The sequence below is a fragment of the Amborella trichopoda genome, chromosome 3 (genome assembly GCF_054954075.1).
Source record: "Amborella trichopoda isolate Santa Cruz 75 chromosome 3, AtrichopodaSantaCruz75HAP2 v2.0, whole genome shotgun sequence".
NCBI classification, from domain to species: domain Eukaryota; kingdom Viridiplantae; phylum Streptophyta; class Magnoliopsida; order Amborellales; family Amborellaceae; genus Amborella; species Amborella trichopoda.
The window spans coordinates 14,191,488-14,205,284 of record NC_142338.1 but is presented as its reverse complement, the minus strand read 5'-3'; the positions used below and the strand labels follow the sequence as shown (position 1 = coordinate 14,205,284).

General features: G+C 35.5%; 1 protein-coding gene across 5 annotated transcripts in view; it reads left to right on the top strand.

Moving 5' to 3' along the window:
- Nucleotides 1–264: 264 nt before the first annotated feature.
- The window catches only part of LOC18430789 (Core-2/I-branching beta-1,6-N-acetylglucosaminyltransferase family protein), a 71,919-nt gene continuing 58,386 nt past the window's right edge, over nt 265–13,797 (top strand). For 2 of the 5 annotated variants that reach the window (XM_020665159.2, XM_011623779.3), the window contains exons 1-4: nt 265–387; nt 939–1,330; nt 2,267–2,383; nt 4,773–4,873. In XM_020665159.2, the coding sequence (XP_020520818.1) occupies nt 1,121–1,330; nt 2,267–2,383; nt 4,773–4,873 (428 nt within the window). In that variant the 5' untranslated portion in view covers nt 265–387; nt 939–1,120. Of the gene's footprint in view, nt 388–527; nt 1,331–2,266; nt 2,384–4,772; nt 4,874–10,250; nt 10,411–13,797 lie in introns of those variants that run through there. The other 3 variants (XM_088863573.1, XM_088863572.1, XM_088863574.1) reach the window with 2 other exon arrangements.

The window sequence follows — 13,797 nt, the reverse complement described above, 5'->3', positions numbered from 1 at the left end:
TGTCAAAAAATCAAGTCATAACTAATCTTGTCCCCAGGGGAACCAATTAGTTCTCAATATTTAGGCAAAACCAAATGGCCTCAAAGATTTTCGATCTGAATCAAACAGTCTGATTCGCCAATTTTTTTAAAAAAAAGGAAGAGAAAAAAAAAGAGGAGGAGGAGGAGATAATAGAATGGACCACAATTTCATTCTGGATGGCTCGTTTCCAAAGCAGCTTTAGGTGCAGGAATAAAAGGCCGGTCATTTAGGGCCTAAAATCTTGTGTAAACTGGCAGGTGAGCAAGTACCACGTGTTTCGGTGTGACTGGGCAGGATCTTTCAGTCTCACAGGACAGCCCATGAAACGGGTTTGTCATTTGGGCTCGCTGTCTCAATCTGCAGCAGGTTCGCTTCTGCACTCTCTCCGCACTGACCTTCGCACTCTTAATTAGGGTTTCTTTCTCTATAAGTTTTTAAACTTTATTAAAGCTTCACATATTCGCTTTCTGTGTGAATTGTATTGATTTCTTTCGAATAATCTGCAGAAATCATGGTTTTCGCTTCGAATTAGGGCAAATATGGTTGAGATGCATTGAAAATCATGGATGAATTGGGGATTTTGCATCTGAATTGATGCTTATCTGCAAAATTTGGCAAAGTCTATGGGTTATTGTAGAAAATGTTTGGATGCATTTTCTATGATGTTGTCTTCTCTGTAAATCTGGCTGAAATTCATGAAAAATCAGGGAAAAATAACTTCAAAGGGATCAAGCAACTCGTTGGAGGTTTCTTTTGTTTAAGATGAGGGAATTTCTATAAGATTTTTTACTGCTGGAAGATTTGAGTGCTTGTCTGAAAATGAACTATCTTTTGGGGAAGTAATTGTTGGAAACCAGTTTCATTTATCATAACTTCCTTCTTTACTTATCGCTGGTTGACTTCACTTTTTTCTGTAGGAAAATGAAGCATTCTGGTTCATGTTCTCGTGAACATGAGTGCTTTGATGTTAAGCTTCTATCAATGGAATCGTTGGGAGAGAGTATTCGCTACTTTGATAACTTGTCACTTTGTACGAGTTTTGTTGTAAATGTTGGATGAATTGCTTTCCTTGATGTGATTTTCTTGGCCTGATAAAACCATGAAGAGAAAGCAAAAGGCTTGCAGTCGATGGAAGAACAGGATTTTTGGGGTGTTGCTTCTGAGCTGTTGTTTTGTGAGTTTATTAGTTGTCCAAGTGCAATACAGTCGAATTAGGCCGTTTACATCATTTCAGAAACCAAAGATTGCATTTCTTTTCATTGCTCGCAACCGATTACCTGTGGATCTCATTTGGGATGCTTTCTTCCAGGTACTATTATTTCTTAGTTTTCCATAAACTCATTGTTGTTCATAAAATATCTCTTATTCCACTGATAGAAATATCCAGTCTATTGTTTAGTTCATGTATTAGCTTTTCTCTAATGCCATGTGATTTTTTAGATAGAGCATGTCAGTGCTCTATTTGATTTCCTTAACAAGGACAGGGGATATGCAGATACTTGGTTTGGTAATTGATTTTTAAACTTGGAAAAAGGGTAATTTGGAGCTTTTTGTACTGAGATTTTTCAGTTTCCAGTCTAGGCCATGAGAATCTGGAGAGTTTGATTATTGACGTGGGAGGATTTTGTATATGATTTTTGCATGTCACTGGTTTGCTTCCTTCTGTAACAAATCACAATTCAATTTTAGTGCATATGAGATAGGTTGAGGTGCATCAGCAAACTATCTATTTATTGCCCTTGCCAGTTTTGGAAATTTGTTTAAGGGATTGTATACAATGAGACCATTTACCTTTGATACAAGGAGGTCACAATTATTTATAACCATCCGATGTGAAATCTGATAGCTTAGGTGTGTAACAAAGTTAAAAAAAATTTCTTTTGAAGTTTGTGCATGGTCAATGGAATAAATGCAACCATCCAATTCCACATCCAATGGTCAAGATTAATTGTGACTACCTTGTACCAAAGGTAAATGGTCTCAATGTATACATTTCCTTTGTTTAAATTCAACAATTACAACTCCCCATCTCCACCCCAACGAAAGGGAATAAAAAAAAGCCAAGATCCCACCCTTAGGGTCTATTATATTTCTAATAAAGTAGATTAAAATTTGAAGCAGTAGCTAGATTAAAAATTTAGACAATCTACTAATACAAGGGATTGCATCACTAAACCTTTTCGTTTTAATTATCTTTGACAAGGGGGAGCTTACCAAATTAAAATGCTTTTATTGCCTTATGCAGGGTGCCAAGGAGCCTGCCTTTTCAATTTATATCCATTCACGGCCTGGATTTGTTTTCAATAAAGTGACAACAAGATGTCCCCTTTTTTATGGTTGTCAACTTAATGATAGCATACAGGTTCTTTATCTTATCTTGATTGATGTTTAGAGTGCAAATTTTAGAAGTTTATTTTTCTTTGTAGCTCACAGTTATTTAACAATTCCTTTCATTTAGTTGGGGTGCATTGTACTTGCTCTTGTTGCTTTAATGTTCATTACTCATGACAATTAGTTGATTTGGTGGTTGGTTGGTTTTTAAGTGGCTTTTCTAGATCACAATTTATCTTTTTAAAACAAAGGAGAGTTATTCTAGGATTCCGTCAATGGATGAATGCCTCAATATTGAACTTAACAATAGTTTATAAACAACCTTTATGGCGTAACTTGAATGGATAAGCATGTATTCAAGAGTGTCATGAGTATAGGTCACTCTTGTAAGTTTTCTTTGATATCATGTGATAGTCGTATTCTTTCCTTAAATTGTGGATTCATCATTGGTGAGCCTAAAGTGGTCGGTTCAGATTTTTAGTGTCTTTGTTGGTGTAGAGTGTTGGAAGTCGGAATACAGTGTTGGAAGTCGGAATACAAGGGAGAATTTGGTTGCACAAAAGGTTAAAAAAATGACCAATTTCATATTTAAAAGCTAAGTAGATAAAAATATGCATCACGTTAACAGGGATAAAAGCATCGATTTTCTGCAAGCATCCATTAAAACTCTCACCCAAGAAGATCAGTTAAAAAACTGGAAAGCAGACATACCTCTTGCATGAGAAAAGTTGTGCTAGTGAACACATTTCAGAATTTGAATTGTAAATAGTGGATTTTTTTTTTGTTTTTTTAATTGTATAAGTGATGCAACTAGAATGCAGAGGTAGTTTTCTAGGACTTGATAATTATATTACTGTGAAGGCAAAAGGGAAAGAAACACAAGTTATTAACTCAAAAGTGCAGCAGTTTTATGAGGAATGTAGCTGTATAAAAGTGATAGTGAAAGTTAGGAAGTGAAAGGAGGAGAAGTGGAAAACAAAAGGAGTGGGTCATTCCCTCAGCAATCGAGTGTTGGTTCATTCTCTGTCACACTTATTTCTCATACCCTTTGAGTGCGTTGCTTATGGGTCTGAACGGAGTTTTCTCTGAGTAGTTGCATTTGTTAGTTGCATGTTCAGTGCAATTGCACAGTGCAACATATCTTGCTTTTCGTGAGTGTGAGGGTATATGCTGATGCCTTGCTTCTGTGGAGCACATTTTTTATTCTAGTGTCTGGCAGGAACTTTCCAGTTGAGTTGGAAGGAGAGTGGCTGATGTTGCAGTGGTGATCGATGGTACTGTTGACATTTCCAAAACAGCTTCAATAATTAGTTATCAGATTTTGGGTTTTCCTATTGTCATGACTTCTTTGTGTAGGAAAACGTGATCGTTAGGGCCTTTCAGTTGCTAAAGTTTTATAAAAAGGAGTAACCATGGTTACTGCATCCTAAGTACCTTCGCAAAGAGAAGGAAAGTTGGAGTCAGTGCATAAAAACTAGTTTCGAGTCAAGTTGATGGCCCAGTCAACTCATGTTTGCACTTGAATGAGTTCTGCAGTGGAAAAACTAGTTTCGAGTCGATTTCACGGCCCAGTAACCCTGTAGTGTTGCACTTAAGTTTGAATTCTGCTGCAAGAATTTAAAAGTTGACCAAGTCCTGCCATATTGGCTATTTGACTTGGCGAATCATCTAGGTCTTGCTATTGTCTGAAATGGTGACAGAGATGTTTTGAATGATGATTGGAGCATGTAGCAACTATGGTGGCTGTGCTGAGTGAACAGAGTGTAGCTGGTTTGCCAGCCCTTGGTCACATTGTTTCATTGTAGGGTGTCTATGATTAACTGATTATTTTGAGGTCCTTAACATGCCACCTGTAGAAGTTTTGTGAAGATGTAAGGTACAGCTAGAACAGAGCGATTTGCAAAACTCTGTAAGTTTTTTGGGAACTGTGAGGTTGTTTTAATCTGTAAGATGAGGTATGAAATAAATTTTGGAAGTTGATAAAAAAATCTAGTATTTTTTTTTTTTTGGATCGTTGACAAAAATAATGTGTTGAACGTCTCAAATACCATTTGCAAAAACTAGCAGATTGTAGGTTTACCGGTTCCAAGGACTATAGTTAACCCATCTATGGTTATTAGGTTATGCATAGTGTATATATATATGTGTGTGTGTGTGCGCGCATGCACACACACATAGTTATTATATTTCCTGTTGTTTGATGGGTTTATGGAGCCATAAATTTATTTTACAGTAAGTGTTGATTAATGGTGAACTAACTCCGTTATAGATCTTCCAAATTGTTGCATCATTTATTTTATAGTGGTAGTCAGATGCATTTATTTGAGGAAAAGCTTGTTGTGGTATAATTGTCACAAACTAACTATACTTATTCCTTTGAGCTGTGATTGTTACTTCTTTCATTTCCATGTTATTTTTAGGTAGATTGGGGAGAATCAAGTATGATTGAAGCAGAACGTATTTTGCTGAGAAATGCACTAAAGGATTCTCTTAATGAGCGATTTGTTTTTCTATCAGACAGGTATCTATTGCATCATTGTTGGAATGAGATATTGGCTATTGTATAATCACATCACCATGTTCAATTGTTAAATATAGAGAATGTTGTGCCTTTTGTTCATAAACTTCGGAACATTGGAATTTCTCTTAAAAAAAAAAAACTTTGGAACATTGGATATTTTAGTATGTTGACAGCTGACCCCAAATCTCCGATGATGATGATGATAATGACAGTGATGTCAACTTTAATTAAGAATTTTAGACTGATAAATTTATCTTTATGTTCTTGCAATGGGCATTTGGTATAGTACATTTACAAAGTATTTGTTACACATCATCAAGTTTTTAGAGTTCTATTCATTCTGCACAGTAGATTAAGTATCCTGTGCTTGAATTCAATATTGAAATAGCTTGATGTTGTTATTCATTTGACATTCAATGAAGTCCCTTCTGTTATTCCTTGTTTTTTGCGGTCCTTCGATATAGGAAAACTGATTCAATCCTAGTACATTTGTGATTTCATGGTTTGCAATTGATATCCTTTTAGCATATTGGGTTGTAGTGCATCATTGCCTGCCATAAATAGAAGTCTATATTGTTATTTATCTTTAGAAATCTGATAAGATTTGAGATTTGATCTCAACTCCCATTAGCTGATCATGCAGGGAAAGTCCTAAGTGTCCCTAACTCAATTGGTTTTGCTGCAGTCTGTTCTGAATAAGCTTTCCCACCTCTTTGACCCTTTGTCCCTTCTTCTTTATCGTACGTATGAGGGCCCTGGCATATTGCTATTAGGCACTAAATTGGCCACCTAGCTCCTCTCCCACCTACAGCTTGCGTACCTCTGTTACCCTGTGTGTGGCTGGAGGACACCAACATACTCCTCCCTTTACTGCCAAAATCCCAGGAATGGATCGAACAAACAAAATGTTCTACTCCCTAGAGCAAGGAATGACAAAGAAACCTCTAATGGAGAATCATCCCTTGGGATCGGGTGCAACTCTTCCTGAGCTCATGGGTCAGGAATCTCCTCACACTTCCTATATCTTTTAGTGTTGTAGACTTCTTGACAACTTTAACTCTGCCACTTAGAAAGCAGAGTTACTACTTTTGTTTCACTTTTGTGGTTAGGCTATAAGGAAGGTACCTTTTCTCAATCCCTAACATATAATGGAGATGGCCAAGAATGCCATACCGCCTCAAATCAGTTGTTGCTTACTCAATCTCACTCTCATGATCAACCTTATTTTTCATTGCCCTTAAGCTTTGTACCATACCTGTGCCGGTACCAAGTGATCTTTGTTAAAAGGTGGCTGTACCCTTTAAGGCGGACCACCAAGGGAAACTGTCACGGTGGACTGGTCGTTGCTAGACTCAAGTGGTGGACTGCTAGCATGGACAGCCCAAGAACTCAGTAATACTTTACAATTCTTCCTTTACCCCTCCGATGTAGGGAAATTTGAGAAAACAGTAAGGAACAAACCAAACGTAAGCACAAGTCGAAGAAACCGATTGTCTCTTCTCCATACCTCAAGCAAGGGATCCAAATCATAGGGTTTTTTTTCTTTTTCAATTCTGAAAATCATGTGAAATAACCCCTCGTCAAGGCCCCACACACACCTCTTATAAATTATAATTAATGTTCAGAGATATTAAATATCCATACAATAATTAAAATGACAAAAAAATTCCAAGCTTAAACACAAAATTCATAATAAGAAATTTACCCCTATGAACGGTAACCATGAACAGTACCTATGAATAATAACTATGAACAAGACCCCGTGAATAGTAAAATATTGAATACTAAATAAAAAATAAAAAAATCCTGGAGTCCTTAATAAACTTAAGATTCTTGAAAATAAACCCTAAAACTAAAATTGCAATATGCATCCTTTGAAATAGAAACAAAATTAAAAACAAAAATAATTTTGCCCTCCATCATCCTCCCATGGTTGGAGAAAACCTGTCCTCTAGTTTTAAAATATGTTAAAGATGAATTTAACATCAAAATGCCTTCTTCAACCTCCTTTGTGGCTCAAATATTATTCATGGTAAAAAGAATTCCTCAAGAAACAGATCCTAATATGTATTTGAGGAATTGATGCAAATTTATGAAATTCATTTATTCTTGAATTCCCATTGAAAATCGTGGAGGAAACCTCAAACCCAATTTTATGAGTCGACCACGCTGCCTCTGCACTACTTTGATCCCAATGCCCTAAATCTGTTGAATGCTCCGCCTCTTTGATATCCTTGAGATCTTCAAAGTCCATGATTTTGATTAGCCCCCCCCCCCCCTCCCCCAATTGCCTTCTCTCCATATTCTTGACGAGCAAGATCTTCTTCCAAAACATCTTCATCTTCATCTGGATCCTTATCATAGATTAGATCTCCTAAGAGATCTTGTTGTTCATCTGAATATATATCGAAGATTATTGGCAAATCTCAATCTACAACTTGTTGATTTTTAGACAATTTGTGTTAAAATAAACAATATTATCCTTCAACTCGAAAACTCGAAAGTGATTTTTCCCACATCTAAGTCTTCTATCATTTCATCTTCAAGCAAATCACGGAGATGAACAGGGTGGTGCTTGACATCTTCTTGGGCAGAAAGATCACTGTTTTACCCATGAGTGAAGCTTGCAAACTGTTATGCTAGCTGTTGAACTTGCCTTTTAAGTTTCTCAATTTCTTCATATCTGGGATCAAAAATTAGATTTGCAAAAACTGCCCTTCCTTGATCCCTTCTCGCTACCATGGGTTTGTTGAAATCACAAATCTTAGACAAATAATCAACAAAAACTCGTTAAAAACAGCAAGAAATAGGACTGATTTGGCAAAAGTTGGCCTAAAATCAGCAAACCCTAGGCTTGGTTATAGTTTCCTAGCTTTGTTATTGAAGAAAACCTGAGCTCTGATACGACTTGATGTAGGGAAATTTGATATAATAAAATCAGCAAGGAACGAGCGAAACACAAGTACAAGCTGAAGAAACCATAAGAAACCCATGTTTTCTTCTCCATACTCCATGCTATGGTTCCAAAGCTTAAGCTTTTATTGCTTTTTCAATTTTGGAAATCATGTGGAATGACCCCTCAAGGCCCCTCACACCTCTTATCAATTGTAATTCAATATTCAAAGACATTGAATATCCATACAGAAATTAAAATGACCAAAAAAGTTCTAACTTAAACACAAAATTCGTAATAACAAATTTACTGATGTGAACAGTAACCCATGAACAGTACCCATCAATAAGAACTAGTGAATATTAAATAACAAATAAAAATACTAGAATCTCGAAAAAACGTAAGAACCCTAAAAATGAATGCTAAAACTATAATTACAATATACATCCTTTGAAATTGAATAAAAATAAAATATAAGAATAATTTTGCCCTTCATCACCCTCCCTCTCCAAACCCTCTTCTCGTTTTTTCTACAAACTGCATGCTAGTCTCTAAAACAAGTTTGGACTCACTCGGGCTCTTTTAGGTGGTTAAGGCAATTTTTTCTTTCATTTCTTTTTGTATAGACCCTTATGGGTATTTCTTGTTTCTAGACCCCTTTTTTTGGTTTAATAGTTTTAGGAAAAAGGGTTGCTATATGTTGGATGTATTTCTGTATAGAGCTCCCGGCCTGTGGGAAGCCATTTTTGTCTTGTAATTGCCATATTTTAAGTAACATAGTCAAATATTCCATTAAAAAAAAATGGATTCTTCTTTAATCACTGCATTCTTCTTTAACAAAATTTACCAAAATCACTGTTTCTTCAATTTTCACAGGAACATTAATGGCAAATTCTGTTAATTTTCTTCTACCATTCATAGTATCAACTTCTTATCCTTCAAAATATTTCACCTAGTTTTTACGTAATTCTTTGGTGCAAAAATTTATGTTAGCGCCAGTATCAAGAAATAATGTAATTAGGGCTTTTTACTTGTTGCTTTTATTTTTGCTTTTAGCTAGATGTAAAAATAAGTGACATGTGCTAGTACTTGATGTACCATGGTACTGTATAAGTGACATATGGATGTACCTGATGTGGTAGGGTAATGAATAATTTTGCTTTTTCGTTTATGGTTTAGCCCACGGTTTTGTAAACCATTGTGTAGTAAGTCGGGCTATGTTTCACCATAAATATGTGTGTGAAATAAATCAGAAGGGAAGTTGACTTTGTAATTTGCAAATTAATTGGGTAACCAAGCCCGATAGAGTCATCGTGCTCTAATAATCCTTTGGTAGACTCGTCTAACCTCGTTCTCGGACGAAACTCGGGATATTGAAGCTCTCTTTTACTATGAGCATATTACTCGTTACGGACACCATGAGATGTTAACTGTTCCGGTCGCTGATCTGACCGAGAGGGCCAACAAGTCGCAGCCCTTAAAAGGATATCTCGGCAGACTGCTGGCGGTTGAGCACAGTGTTCATCCCCCTTCGTCAAGCTTCTCATCTATTATTTTCTACCTCCCTGTTGCTTGCCAAAACAGGTAACCCTATTTATAAAAAATACAATAAAAATTAAAAATAAAAAAGCAAGGTTCTAGCTCTATCTTTCTCAAGTCTATCTTTGCGTCTCCTTTGTTCTCTTTAATCTCTCTCTCTATCTCTTCGTGAGTTTATTCATATTTTCTTATTCTTTTAATATTAAAGATCCCAAAAAATAGTTAGTTCTGTGTTTTCTAGCCTCTTTAAACCTTTTCTTTTCTTCTCAGTACTTCGTATTTCTCTTTATCCCTACCTCTTCCTTCTTTACTTTATTAGCCAATAAAGAAGAATTGATGAGAAATTTCCTCTCTCAACTCTCTTCACCTCTCTACCCCTTTCTTACTCTCCTCACCTCTCTCCCTCTTTCTGGTATTAGAGCCCATAGGTTCGTTCCTGATGGCCCCCTCTCTCTCAAACTGAAGCGTGGTGAGCAAGAGATTTTTCAAAAATGGCTTGTGCATGGCTCTATGATAACATCTCTTACTCAAAAAAGCCAATGACTAATAGTGAAGATAGACCTTTACTTGAAATCAAGTTTTTGCATCATTGGAACAAATATTCTTCTGTAATATAAATGCATTTAATTGTCCAATGTATGATGCATGATCTTCTTGTGTTTCATCCAAAGAAAAAGGTTGAAAGAAAATAATGGGTACGTACCGAAGCTTACCCCTTGCATAGGATTGAATCTTTGGGAAGCTTATATTAAAATAATTTTGGTGGAAACTTTTATGCTTTCTTGGAACTATATTTGGCCCCAACAGATGGTTTTGTTTGCCCTGTATTTGTTGAAATATTAGAAAAAGAATTTTTTGGAGTTGAGTGGAGAGTAATAAAAAACAAATTTGTCGTGCAATGGAGATCTCAAAAAGCATTAGACACCGCCTTTGCTTTTGCTCCAGCTCCAAATGATGAAAGTACAAGTGATGAAAATGATGAAAAGGAGGAAATGGTGGGACAAAGCAAGATGATGACATGGAAAGATGTTCTTCGGGGGAAAAGAACAAACAACAAGAAGAATGCTCGACATCCTGCCCTTACCAAATAATCGAAGAAGACTCTGTAAGTTCTTTATCTAGTGATGATTAATCGAGTGATTGATTAGTGTTTTCTAATGAAGATGCTCATACTGAGCAAATTAAACAGAGTTTTCAAAGTGACTATAAGAGCGATTACAGGAAATTGTTTAAAAAACTATTCAAAGGATGAAATTTCGAAAGAAAATTTGTATCAAATTCGGAAAATGGTGCACTCTCAAAATCGGTTATTAGTGCCATAAAAAATTGCTATATATGGAGATGAAAATTGGAAAAAAGATAGAATTATTTCTTGATACTAGTGTTAACATAATTTTTTGCACCAAAAAATTATGAAAAAACTCGGTGAAATATTCTCATGGACAAGAAGTTGATACTATGAATGGTAGAAGAAAATTAACATAATTTGCCATTAATATTCTTGTTAAATTGGAGAAAAAGTGATTTTGGTAAATTTTGTTAATATTGAGGGTGAAGGATATCTAGTGGGAATAGTCTTTGTAACTCTAGATGAAATGAGCCCATACATAGTGTCAAGAGATCTGATAATTTTTACTGTGGAAGGAGAAAAAGAAATTGTACCTTGAATTTCACCAACTTTCAAAATGAGGTCAAACCAGATTCAAAGTAATCCATCTATAATAAAATCTATGAAAGATGATCGGAAGCTGGAAAAGGAACATGAGAAATATGAAATCATCTGACAAGTAAACGACATTAGCTTAAAAGCCAGTTCAAAATTACGTGATATAAGAGAAATCACATAACTCAAAAAATGTTGTATTGAACATCCTCTGGAAAACTAGGATGAAGATTCCCAAAGCCCATATACCAACTCTCCTTGATATCACGGTTTAGACTTAACCTATAAGATGCAATAAAGAGGATGAAGATGAGTTGAAATCTCAGATATTAGAATTCACAGAAAAATGGTTAATTAGGTCATCCCAGTCAAATTATTCTTGTAGAGCTTTTATTGTGAGAAATCATTCAGAGGAAAAAAGAGGAAATGTCGGAATGGTAATTAATTATATTCCTCTAGATTAGGTAACAATAAATATTAAATGGTCATTGCCCATTAAAGAAGAGTTGATGCTGAGAGTTGTAGAAAAAAGGATTCCTCAAAATTTGATTGCAAGTCAAGGTATCATCAAGTGAAAATTGAAGAAGAAGATATTCACAAAACAACCTTCTCTACTCCTGAAGGATTATATGAATGGCTAGTGATGCCCTTCTGACTAAAAAAATGCTCCCTCACAGTTTTAGAGAAGGATGAATTCAATATTCAAACCATTCTCTGATTTTATTACTAACTACGTAGATGATTTTGGTGTCGTTTCTGATAACATGCAGGAACATCTGGAGCATCTCAGAATATTTGCAAAACCTGTGTAAAAACTTGGAATAGGCCTTTCTTCTTCTAAAACAAATTTCAGATCGCCAAATAATCAATTGATTTTCTTAGTGTACATATCTCCAAAGGCCAAATACAGGTGCAACGCCATTTCATCTAGAAAATTGAAAAATTTCCTGACAAGTTGCAAGATAAATTACAATGCCAGAAATTTCTTGCTTGTCTCAATAATGTTCGTGACTTTATTTCCAAGCTTTATGAGAAAACAAGGAAAATAAGAAAAGCTATGAAAGAAGAACCATTCTGATGGTCTGAAGAAGCTGCTCAGGAGGTAAGAAACCTCAAAACAGAAGCACAATCTCTGCCCCCTCTTGCACCTGTATATGGAGGTACTTTTATTCTTTCTACAGATGCATCATCTGACACTTGTGCGGCAGTTTTGCTAAAGAAAGATAACAAAGAAGAAAGATTATTGGCTTACACTAGCTACCAGTTCAAAAAGCATGAGCTGAATTATAGGCCCGCTGAAAAAGAAATATTGGTTGTAGTAAGGGGATTCGAAAAGTTGCGTAACAGTCTAATTGGAGAAACATTTATTCTCAGAACCAACTCTTCAAATTTAGCAAGTATGATGATAAACAAAATCATTAGCAGCCCAAAATTACATAGATATGTATGGTGGCAGTTTATCCTTTCTTTAGCGTAAATTTTCAGTTGAAAAATTTTTGGGAAAAGAACATCATCTTTCAGATACCCTCACCAGAGAAATGAAAATGCTAAGAATGGTCTAGAAAAATGAGTGGTTGACATAGTCCTTAGAAACCCCTAGAAGAAAGACAGAAATTTTGTCAAAAGATTAAGAGTTATTTTTCTCCTGAACCAAAAAATATTGATTCGACTATAGGAAATTACGCTAATATTCATTGCTTTCTCACTTGTATCGGAAGAATCAATATAGAGAAAAACACATTCAGATGAATTTCCTTAGAGCCCGATTAATTGCCTGGATTATTGAAATGGAAGTATTGGATGACTTGCTAATTTTCAAATGATAGCTATATCCTAATCATATTGCTAGTGATTTATGACAAACTTATTAAGATATACAAATTGGGGAAAGGATTTATGCAAATATTTTCAAAGGATTATTCAAAGGTTTTATTTGGAGATATAGAGTTGAAATTCTTTATAATCATGAAGCATCCAGCATAAAGCCATTGACGTCAGTGCAACTATTAGACATCTTCTACAAAAATTTCAAAAATTGCTAGAATTGCCAAGCCAGAGGACATTTTTGTATGAGTCATTATAAAGATTTCAACCGCATTATTGAAGATTAGTCACCAGAGGAGTCTCCAGAATCATCTCAAAATATTTCCCAAAGAAACCTTACATGATTTTTCTGAAGTAGTATTACCTTATGAAGAGTGGATTTTATTTTTATGAGTGATTTACTATATACCTTTTTAGTGTGTGGTAGAGAGAGTGTCGGGTGTATGTAATTATGGGTTTGTACTTGTTGTTTTTATTCTTTCGTTAGTGATGTAAATAAGAGTGATATGTGAATGTACCTGATGTACCAGGGTATTGTATAAGTAACATGTGGATATACCCTATGTACCAGGGTATAATATGGTTTTGTTTTTTGTATGTGGTTTTAGCCCATGGTTTTGTAAACCACTGTGTAGTAAGTTCGGCTATATTTCACTATAAATGTGCAACCCCTTTGTGTGAAATAGATTAGAAGTGAAGTTGACTTTGCAGTTTGCAAATTATTTGGTAATTAAGCCTTGTAGAGGCATCGCGCTCTAATAGTCCTTTGGTGGACTCGTCTAACCCTGTTCCAGACGAAACTCGAGATATTGAAGCATTTTTAATGTGAGCATAATACCAGTTAGGTACACGGTGAGGTGTTGCTAATTGTTCCGGTAGCTGATCTGATCGAGAGGGCTAGCAAATCGCAGCCCATAAAAGTATATCTCAGCGGACTGTTGACGGTTGAGCATAGTACTCATCCTTCTTCATCAAGCTTCTCACCTATTTGCTTTCTACTTCACT